Source organism: Atta colombica, unplaced genomic scaffold (assembly GCF_001594045.1).
Source record: "Atta colombica isolate Treedump-2 unplaced genomic scaffold, Acol1.0 scaffold83, whole genome shotgun sequence".
NCBI classification, from domain to species: domain Eukaryota; kingdom Metazoa; phylum Arthropoda; class Insecta; order Hymenoptera; family Formicidae; genus Atta; species Atta colombica.
In genome coordinates this window covers 1,979,556-1,990,148 of record NW_017259576.1, presented here as the reverse complement: position 1 = coordinate 1,990,148, position 10,593 = coordinate 1,979,556, and the positions used below count along the sequence as shown (strand labels likewise).

Genomic DNA, 10,593 nt, shown 5'->3' with positions numbered 1-10,593 from the left:
TATATATATATATTAACAAAATATCTATATATTAAACATTCCATGTCAAAAGCCTTCCTATTACATCAAAATAAGAAATCCTTCCTCACGAAAAAGGGTGGATCACTTAACATAGAATGCTCGATATATATGTACATATCCCGGATACACAGGAATCTTAAGTAAAGCACTAATAAACCCAACAAAAAATTAGTTTATATATTGTTTCCTATAACTGGACAAGAAGCAATTTTATAAACAAAATTAACGCTTAAACTTTCTTACAAGTATTACTTGAAAGTAATTTTTAACAAGTTAAAATTTAAGTGTACCGAGTGTACGTTGTAATCATTATATCTATTTCGCCACAACAATTAAAAAATGCATTTTATAAAGAGTATAATAATTCTGCAAAAATCTTCACACTTGAACTATTATTGTAAAATGGGCCAAATTAGCGTGGGCATGATGAATCGATGAGATAACCATCTAATGTAGACTTCGAAAGTAAATTCGACATAAATTGTTTGAACTTTACGTCTTTCGCGTCGCTTGACGTTTTTCTTTCTACTATGAGCTTGCGTTTCTTAGCTTGCAATTCGTTCGTCTGTTGAAGCGGCTCAGCATCGGTGTTGATAATATGTGTTTTCCGTTTGCGATTTTCTAACGAATCGGGATTCTGAGTTCCTTCCCGTGCACGACTCACTTCGGTAGTCAAATCTACCATTTTCTGCTCCCATTCCTCGAGATGCTTTCGCACCTCGGCTAACAGTGTGTCTTGATCATGTATCTTTTTTGCCTGTTTATGTAACTTTAAAGTTTGCTGTCGCACCAGATACTCTTGTCTCTGTATCCTGAGTCTCATTCTAGTGATTTCATTTCTCATAGATAAAAAGAACATCTTATTCTTTTTCGTACGATCATTAATTTTCTTAAAAGTTTGATTAAGCTTCTCAGAGCAGGTTATATTATGATTGTTGCAATGCGGCAGTGTGGAATTATTTATGTTCCTACCATGGGAGATCATGACGCCACCAGGTAAATCATATGAATTTACAGTACCAACCATGGACGTGCAAATGTTGTGCTTTAGATCTGGCAGGATTTTCTCATCAAAATGCTCCATGGCCATGCTGCTTATATCTCGTAGTTCCTGAAGTATCTCATGTGCTCTAGGTGGTGTCTTGGTCTCTCGAATCAATCGAAGAACACGGAAAATTTCATCGATTACCTAAAACATAATGCAACATACTTATTCAATAATATTATATTTGTAAGTTGAATGAGTATAACATGAATAAGAGTTTGTCTCTTGGAATATATGAGAAGTATTATAAGATCTTTATTCTGTAACTCTTAATGAATAGTTATTAGTATTCTTACAAGATGTTTTCTGTGGCTGAATTAATACACTTTAGGTTTGTTCACACTGCATGCTCCAACATGCTTCAATATGTTGTTATCATAGAATCTTATATATTCCAACACATTTATTAGAAAGAGTAGGAGTTATAGAGTGCTTTGCCATTCCTAGACTTTCGTGCACACAGCGACAAAAGTTGCATTCTAATTGTCTGTTATCGTCAACATAACATTACAAGCTTGTGTTTTCTAATGACAATTACTAACTCCGGTGGCTATAAATGAGATTGGAGGACATCAAATGGCCAACACTTTTACTTTTACTCATTTTTAATACAGATGGAAAAGCTTTAATCTAATTCTATCCAAAATGGATCTCAATCGTGCACATTCTGTTCCAATTGAATCATGTCACAATGTTATATTTTGTGCATTCCTATGTATCTGTGTTAAGCAATTGAAAAACACTCATAGTAGGAGCATATTGGAACATGTTAGAGCATACAAAGTAAACAAACCATTTTAGAATTCAAAATGAAATAGATATATATCTGATATTTGGAGAAAGCAAGAAAGTTTTAGAACAATCTAAAATATAAATAAAAAAAACAGACTTATTATCATTGCTATAGTTTTTTATATGTAAAACCTAAACAATAACAATGTAATTGTTAAGAGAGAATAGGAACCTAAAGATAACAAATATTTATATATCAAGTATTGATATAGAAACAATTTTTTATGATAACAAATTATTTATGAATCTATTAGATGCTACTTATAGTTAAAGAAATAGGAAGAATGGAAAACAAGAATTTTAATTTATCAGAAGCTATGTACTAAGGAATATGTAGTTTCTAATAAGTTAAAGCTTTTTTTCTCTGTTTTCTGTTCCTTATTTCTTTGATTATACACAGCCCTTTACCTTTCCTGGTATAAAGCAACAAACATTCAAATCAACATATTTGATAAAAGTCATTGATAGCATAGAGATTCTCGTTTCTATTGCCGTCAAGATATCGCAATGACGCGCGAGAGGATGACTCCGTCGCTCGGACTCCCTTCTTGGCAGCTTGCTTTTGACAGTGCGGAGGCATTGTGCATGATATTTCTCCATGAGATTGAAGCCACGGTTGAGCAGCTTCTTACAGATTCGATCGAACTGTCTGCAAACCTAAAAAACACATTGTGGAATCTATGCTTTGCGAAGTATATAAGGAAGTGAAAAAGAATCCTCCTCGTGGATTAAAGAGCGAACTTACGATCCTATATTTAGAAATTTCATCGTAGGAGAGGTTAGACAAAATCGCCTCCAAGCAAACATCGGGAAGATTAATCAGTTGCAGATGCGCGTAATCGTTCGTTTGTTGCGCGGTAGAATTATATAAACGTTCGTCAATCATGTCACCTGTTCCTTCCCATTCCAAGGATGACGCGAAATGTACTCTCTTCATCATGAAATCCAGACCGTGACCGTAATTGACACCAATTGACACGATCAACTGCACCGGGATGCTGCCATGATGGGAATATAAAGGTACTTTTTCATGGCGGCGATTAGTCGCAACTTTTGTAGCGAACGGAGAGTCACGTGACTCCATCAGTCGCTTGAAAGTCGTCGCTGTCAGTTGCTTCTATAGTTCGATTTGATTAAAGTTGTAGCGATAATAGGCGATAATCGCTACAATTTGAATTTATTTTATCAAACCATACAATTTCCATTCTGCACAAACAGGGGTCCTCCAATATCTTCTTTTTTTGGATGTTTTTCTATCTGCAGACATAATTGCAATAAATGCTGCACTAAACATTTTCTTCCTAATCTCTTCTTACCTTTTCATAATTTCTAAATATTTCTTTTGCCACTCATTGCTATTCCTGTATATATTTAACAGCGCAACTATACTACTCACTATACTTGGCAGTAAAGAACATTATGATTTGGAGTAAAAAGAATTGGTAATGAAAGTCAATCGTAGTGTAATTACTACTTTCCATTACGCATTTTATTTTCATGATAGCAAAAAAAAACAGCGATTGATGAGCTAAGGCTCAATTGTTCCATCTTTTGTTAAATTTTACCTGTTGGGTAAATAGCAAGATTAGCCAATCACATGCGCGGATTGTCAGATTTATCTAACAGATAAAATTTATCAAAAGATAGAACAATTAGTCCTAATCTCGAGCAATTTAGCGATGCATAAAGTCGGTTCTACATTAGTTGCAAGCTAATCGCAAGTTTATTGCGACCAATATGAAGCGTCGATTTCAAAATGCAAGCTTCAAATTAACTGTCGCAACAAACTTGAGATTGGCTTGCAACTAATGTAGAACCGACTTAAAAAAGCATTTTAAAATGGATTCAAATTTTTTTCTATCCGAATGCGTATTTTAAATAGCAAATATTTTTTGGATTTAATTGGATTCAATTGGAAAAACTACATTTCCAAAATTTTGAATTGGATACAGTATTCACAATGTATGTGTTATGCACAGAAAAAAACTAATATTATTTTTAGATTGAAAAGCATAGAGATATGCTCCATGCAATTCCTATAAATGAATAAAAATGCATTCAGGAAAAGCATTCATTTTAACATTTGTGAATCAATATTTCTGAAAATCTGAATCCATTTCAATTCATTTCAATCCATTCTCATTTATTGAGATAATTTTACAATATTTTTTAAAATTACGGGTGCGATTCCATGGTAGTGAGAGAAAGTTCTACAGAATAATTTTTAAAATATTAAAAAATACAAATGTTTTTTATTATTCATTTTATTTAAAAAAAGTATGCTACATAGATTGTATATTTCATGAAAAAATAAAATAAACGTGTCATAGAATGTAAAATTGATTTATCACACTTTCATATATCAACATTTTTTGTAACTGTTATTTAAAATATGTAATTTTTATTAACATTATATACAAGGGTAAAATGGTACTCGGTGACATTCGGATTGTTTTCAAACGCTTAATGATTCTCTAAAGTTTATAAAAACTTTTTATAATTTTTTTATATTTCTTTATATGTGTATATATGGATAACGTTTTCGGCAGGTTTAATTGATCTCGAAGCGATTATAAATATGGACCGAAAAAGCTATTCGTGTATACACATAGAAAGAAATATAAAAAATTATAAAAAATTTTGATAAACTCAAGAAAACCATTAAGCGTTTGAAAACATTACCCGACTGTCTCCGAGTATCATTTTATTTTGTTCTTCATCAAATGTTAAACAAGGATAAAATGATCCTCGGAAATTCTCGAATAGAATTTTCGAACACGCCCTAAAATAACAAATAATTCAATATTAATTTTTTATAAACTAAAATAAATAGAATTAAAATAGCATTTAATATTGAAATAAACAAAGATATAAAATAATTTTAATTATATCGAATGAATTAAATATTTGACTTCCTCTTTCTGTGCTTTGACTTTCCTTTGGTTTTCTCTTTCTCTATCTCTGCAAGTAGTTTCAAAATTTCTATTTGTAATTGACGACATTTTTGTTTCGATAGTTTTCGCATCTCATCTGCTAAGCAAGCTACAAAATGATCAATGGCATCCTTTAGTGGAACTGGAGTAGTTAAAACATTTTTAAACTCGTTTCGTAGTTCCGACGTAAAAGCTTCATGTGCTGTAATAATAAAGTTTATTAAATTAATAAAAAGAAATCACAGATTATAATTACAGTCAATAAATCTGTACTCTGAATGATTCTGAAGATTTCAGAATATTCTGAAGTTTTTTCTGGAAATATTTTGGAATTCCAAAATATTTTTTAAAATAGAAGATAAAATAGAAGATAAAATTAGAATAAAAAATTATCGAATGGATAACTAGATTGATTATGACTTGTAATCAATTCTTATTTTAAGGCTATCTTAAGGTAAATCCTATAAGATACTAATACGGCTCTGTGATTGGTATATGACAGTTACTTAAGATAATTTAAAATACAAAAACTCTTCCCATCTATGAGTATGTACTAGCCTAAGAAGAACAATCAAAATAATTTCAATTTGAAGTCATATTGACCGAATTTATGTCATTTTTTTGGTCATGATAAAATTCTAGATCTCAGATGATCTAAGAATAATTTTATATATAAAATCATTCTTCAAATTGACATTATTTTGATTTTCTTGTTGTCCTTAAAAGTCTTCATTACATTTCTATAAGAAGACTCTTTAAGAAGTTATAAAGTTAAAATTACAAGTTGTCTTACAGATTGTATTGGATGTTGAAGTTTGTGCCGATCGTGAAGCTCGTGATAATGGTGTATTTTTACATGAACTATTTGATGTTGAAGCAATTGAAAAATTGTCCTCTTCTTGTGCACTTTCAGCAGTTTTATCGCAATCGGATAAATCACTGACAGTTCTAAAAAATTATTACATATCGAATGTTATTAAATATTTAATCTGCATATTAAAAAAATGCATATATATACACATTGTATAAATATTAGATATAGTAAAAAGAAATCCATTATTTTTCCATTCATGCAAAATATTTCATGCAAAAATAATGGATTTCTTTTTACTACACCTAATATTTTAAATAATTATAGCATATAAATATTTGAAATTATAGCATTTATAATGTTACATAATAGAATAAATGTTAGTTTTTTTTACAATATATCACTTGATAATTTACTATATAAAAATATATACCGTGCATTTTCTAATGAATCATCGATAAATCGCATGAGTTCATAAAAGCGGAATACTTTCAGTTTTTTAATCGGTTGTGCAGCAGATCCACTTGGAACATACGTGTTTGCTAACCGTCTGTAACGCACATAACAACTTCTTAGATATTTCCATCTTTTCATTGCCTCATCCATAGTCATAAACCCTACAATAAACAAAAATAATTCGTATTCTTAAAATAGATTGTATTATTGTATAGATAATTGTTGCACTTTGCTATTTTATATATCTTGGTAAATATTTATACAAACCTAATATATTTTGAACTTCTTTCCATAATACTTTCTTTTTCGCCTTTGTCCGTTCACTAAGTGTCATTTGGGTATTCCATAATCCTGGCTTTGTTTGTACTACATTAATTAGCATTTTATCGCGATCACGTTGAATACCGATGTTCATAGTTAGTATGCTCCACTGTTTCAACTGGTTAAAATATAATTAGTTTGCAGATTAATTGCACATTAAATTTAACAGTTTTTACTAGTATATGCTATAATAGATATTTCCAGCAAGATAACACGGATAAACACAATAATATAAATAATATACAATATATATCAGACACTATATATAAGATACACTGTAATATAATCATATAATGTCTTGGGAGTCGATTGTACATTGATTTTGAAATGAAATGAAAATTACAAAACCGAGCAAATTCACTAGATATTAACTAATGAAATTATAAATATTCTAATAAATTTGATCACTTACAATTACAAATTAAAGTAAACAATTTCCTGATCATTCATTCTAGAATATAACAGATGAACTATTGTCATAAGCAGTTTAGAATAAATTCAGCGACCAAACTCAGCGAAACTTACTTTTCGAGCTATGACAGAGTTGTAAAGCATTCATAGAAAAATTGATTATATAGTTTGAACTATGTACTGAACAGCTACAAGTATCATTACTATAGAGTATGAATAACATAGTAGCACACGAGACTACTATGCCAGGAGTGCGATTCCGTAATTGGCCTAGTTTTCACCGAGGGTTTAAACCGGATCAGAATGTAACAACCAACTACAATCGAGCATTCCCCTATTATAGTCAAATGATAGGGGAATGCTCGACTGTAATTGGTTGATTCTTACATTCTGATCTGATTTAAACCCTCTGTAGAAACTAGGCCATTTTCTTTACATGCCTATCGATAGTTGTCGGTGTTATTGCACAGATATTAGAGTTCCTCTAGTAAAGGACTCCGCATAATAAAAGGAACAGACAACAGAGAGTAAGAATTTTAACCTATCAGAAATCATGTATTGTGGAATACACAGTTTCTGATAGGTTGAAATTCTTATTCTCTGTTCTCTGTTCCTTTTATTGTGCGGAGCCTCTTAGCCCCAGAATATAAGTCCAGGTTATCCCTTTCATTATGTGGAAAACTCTAGTTTGTTTTGTATGTTTACAGCTGGATCAAACGGTCAGCTGTAAAACAGTTCCAGGTTCCGATGGATTGTTCGAAACTGTTTCCAGAACATTGTTTTAAAATAGAATAGATAGGTTAAAAATATCTGTCTATTAATTCTCTGTCCATAAATACGTATATCTCCATGTAAGAGAAAAAAAGAAAAAAATTTTTCTCACTTTGTTTACATGACATTACAACAACAGAGTAAATGTGAAGTGTCTCGTCGAAGAAAAGACATACGGTAACAAATATTTTGTTCACGTAGCAAGAATGGCACTTTCTTCGAAAGACATTGTGAAATTGTTGGATCTCCTCAATGAGGAAAACTTGGATACCACCTTGGAGAACCTTTGCAATCAACTGCATCAGAGCTTCCCTAAGGAAGAGCGCTTTAAGGTTGGAACAGTATTGCTGCTGCAGTTGCAACAAGTTGATTTGTTGCCTAAGCACACTCAACGTGTTGTAGCATTGACGTTGTTGTTCGATTTGTATCGAGGAGAACCATTAGCTTCTACGCCTTTCGCTTCTGTATTTGTACAAATGCTGAAGTCTCAGGAGGACGTTAACAATGGAAGCTCGAAACCATCCAGCCACACTGGTCACATACCATTCCTATCGAATTGTGAGAAGAACCTACTTGTCAATTTGATGGGTTATATTCAGAAGGATGTCATCAAGAAAACACCACGCCAGATCGTGGATGAATTTTCATTTTCCACAGTACCGTCTATTGATCTGACCAATTTGCAACTACAATTGGCAGAACATCAGTCCGAGTTGCCAGCCGTTAGCAAATGCGGAAATCCTATAATACTGCCTGACATGGATCACTCCAAAGGAACAGAATACGACGCGGCTACCGTGAGAAATATAATAGAAAACCTCGCTACTGGTGATCCACCCCTATGTAGGCAGAGTTATCGTCCAGAGTTTCTGAGGCTTGTACCACCGATTTATCATTCTATCAATGAGATTGCTTGGTTCCATATCACTGAACCGACTCAGTTTACGGTCGAATATGATCCTAGCATGTGCGTGTCAAACTGCGTCAGCTTTGAGGCACGTAAACTCATGGGCAAAGCCTTCAAAAATGTTTTAACTTTGATGCAACAACAAAACTTGATCGGTGAATTGGAAAAGGATCCAAAGCTCGTTTATCACATTGGATTGACACCACCTAAATTACCAGATCTGGTTGAGAACAATCCTCTGATAGCCATCGAGGTTTTATTGAAGCTAATGCAATCCAGCCAGATTACTGAATACTTTAGCGTGTTGGTAAACATGGAGATGTCTCTTCATTCCATGGAGGTCGTGAATAGATTAACTACCACTGTGGACCTACCGACGGAATTTGTACATTTATATATCAGCAATTGTATATCCACTTGCGAGACTATCAAAGATCGTTACATGCAAAACCGACTGGTGCGACTTGTTTGTGTGTTTCTGCAGTCCCTGATAAGAAATAAGATCATAAACGTGCAAGAACTATTTATTGAGATTCAAGCATTCTGTGTGGAATTTAGTCGCATTAGGGAAGCAGCCGCATTATTTCGACTCTTGAAACAACTTGAGTCTGGTGATACCGGTGGACTCAATGCTCCACCTGCAAGATGTAGAACTGATATGTGTTAAAACGTGTAACTATATCTATAAATATTATCTGGAACATTTATATAAAAAAAATACAATTAAAAATATATATAATTAAAAAATTAGTGAATTAAAGAATATGATAAAAATTTAATAGAAAATATTATTTTATATTTATATTAAATTTCAATTAGATGTATATTTATATTCTTTATACATCTAATCGGATGAAATGATATTGAAAGTTTATATTAATCCTTCATAGTTACTGGAAGTCCAGGAGACCCCAAAAGTTTTATAGAAGTTTTATAGATCTTTTAAGATCTTTTTTTAAAACGAGATTTAAATGCCATTTATTCTAAGTTCAAAATACTCTTTTTACACCTTCGGTTGCATATTGTTCTTTGGATGTTCAGCGTTCTTAGCGATTTTTTTAAATATATTAAAATTAAAAACTTTAAAAAGTCACTGCATTTTCATATTCTACAATGTTTAAAGTATGTTCAGTAATTTTTGTGATTTTAAGGAACAAAAGCAATCAATTAAAGAATTAAGATCATTTTGCTCCCTGTGTGACCAACAAAATTCTTAAGAGATGATGAAGAGTTAACAATATTAAGTGAAAATGTATTAAGAGTTAAAGATCTTAATGTCTAATATTTGAATGAAGCCTCAGTAATTGAATTGATAAGATTCGTGAATTTTGGGAGATCCAAGTTCTCGAATTTCGGCCGAGATATTTTTCACAATAAATTCTTTATAATATTTTTGAAGACACTCTTGAACAACAATAATATTAAATTGTTTGTCAATTCAACTTGTGATATTACATACCCTGGCTTCATAGTTTAGGACTATGTTTCAAACTTGTTCAAAATTAACAAATAATCGGCACGCAAGTTTGCTTGAACTGAAAATTCATACAAAAATATTATTAGACATTCTCCTTGACCAAATATGCTCCTCTTCACTCATTTGTGTTTATATTATTAAGTTATTATAATCAGAAAATAAGTTCAAATATTGATCATGTGTAAAAACATTATAAAATGTAACATATAATAAAAATACTATCTTGTTTGAATTGTCTTAAAAATAAAAAAAAAAAAAAAAAAAAAAAAAAAAAAAAAAAAAAGAGAGAAAAAGAAAAAATCTTAGTTACAAAAATTCATATGCTCTTAATGTTGTATGTAGGAATATAAGTTTATTATATGAAGCATTGTGTGAGAAAAATATATTTGCATAAAATATTTTTAATCTAGAATTTGGTATACATTATTTTTTTGCATTTTTTGGCAACGTTATGTAAAACATTCTATTGCGTAATGAACAAATGTCTTTAAATATATATGTAAATAATTTGTAATTGTAAAATTTTGACGTATTTGTATTTATTATATTCCAGACTTCAAGTACAAAAGAAACGAATTACAATAATAAATATCGCAATTGATACAATTTCGCTTTATGTTCTCTAAACAAATATCTTATTTATTAATA

The 10,593-nt window shown here is 31.2% G+C and overlaps 3 protein-coding genes across 5 annotated transcripts; 1 reads left to right on the top strand and 2 right to left on the bottom strand.

Moving 5' to 3' along the window:
* Nucleotides 1-173: 173 nt before the first annotated feature.
* Nucleotides 174-2,798, bottom strand: LOC108692912 (F-box only protein 28). Its single transcript, XM_018201486.1, has 3 exons — nucleotides 2,604-2,798; nucleotides 2,267-2,515; nucleotides 174-1,210 (listed from the first exon to the last, which is right to left on the bottom strand). Exons 1-3 carry the CDS (start codon nucleotides 2,796-2,798, stop codon nucleotides 434-436), a joined length of 1,221 nt encoding a protein of 406 aa, XP_018056975.1. The 3' UTR covers nucleotides 174-433.
* A 1,930-nt stretch (nucleotides 2,799-4,728) lies between these two features.
* Nucleotides 4,729-7,055, bottom strand: LOC108692948. Of its 3 annotated transcripts, XM_018201531.1 has the most exons (6): nucleotides 6,995-7,055; nucleotides 6,905-6,912; nucleotides 6,326-6,497; nucleotides 6,036-6,219; nucleotides 5,585-5,739; nucleotides 4,729-4,993 (listed from the first exon to the last, which is right to left on the bottom strand). In XM_018201531.1, exons 1-6 carry the CDS (start codon nucleotides 7,011-7,013, stop codon nucleotides 4,758-4,760), a joined length of 774 nt encoding a protein of 257 aa, XP_018057020.1. In that variant the 5' UTR covers nucleotides 7,014-7,055; the 3' UTR covers nucleotides 4,729-4,757. The 3 variants fall into 3 exon arrangements, with proteins under 3 accessions (XP_018057020.1, XP_018057019.1, XP_018057021.1); XM_018201530.1 differs by having other exon boundaries at nucleotides 6,905-7,020; XM_018201532.1 differs by lacking the exons at nucleotides 6,905-6,912; nucleotides 6,995-7,055 and adding an exon at nucleotides 6,792-6,898.
* A 448-nt stretch (nucleotides 7,056-7,503) lies between these two features.
* LOC108692921 (CCR4-NOT transcription complex subunit 11) lies at nucleotides 7,504-9,162 on the top strand. The gene has a single exon (XM_018201497.1). It carries the CDS (start codon nucleotides 7,768-7,770, stop codon nucleotides 9,133-9,135), a length of 1,368 nt encoding a protein of 455 aa, XP_018056986.1. The 5' UTR covers nucleotides 7,504-7,767; the 3' UTR covers nucleotides 9,136-9,162.
* The last annotated feature ends 1,431 nt before the right edge of the window (nucleotides 9,163-10,593 follow it).

Excerpts from the sequence above, each read along its gene's own strand:
- LOC108692912 (XM_018201486.1), bottom strand. The coding sequence starts at position 2,798 with ATGATGAAGAGAGTACATTTCGCGTCATCCTTGGAATGGGAAGGAACA. Across the intron at positions 2,516-2,603 it reads AAATTTCTAAATATAGGATC|GTTTGCAGACAGTTCGATCG; the intron begins GTAAGTTCGCTC and ends TGTGTTTTTTAG. Across the intron at positions 1,211-2,266 it reads GTTGCTTTATACCAGGAAAG|GTAATCGATGAAATTTTCCG; the intron begins GTAAAGGGCTGT and ends ATTATGTTTTAG.
- LOC108692948 (XM_018201530.1), bottom strand. The coding sequence starts at position 6,934 with ATGCTTTACAACTCTGTCATAGCTCGAAAA. Across the intron at positions 6,220-6,325 it reads AGAAGTTCAAAATATATTAG|GGTTTATGACTATGGATGAG; the intron begins GTTTGTATAAAT and ends TGTTTATTGTAG. Across the intron at positions 5,740-6,035 it reads GATTCATTAGAAAATGCACG|AACTGTCAGTGATTTATCCG; the intron begins GTATATATTTTT and ends ATAATTTTTTAG.
- LOC108692921 (XM_018201497.1), top strand. The coding sequence starts at position 7,768 with ATGGCACTTTCTTCGAAAGACATTGTGAAATTGTTGGATCTCCTCAAT.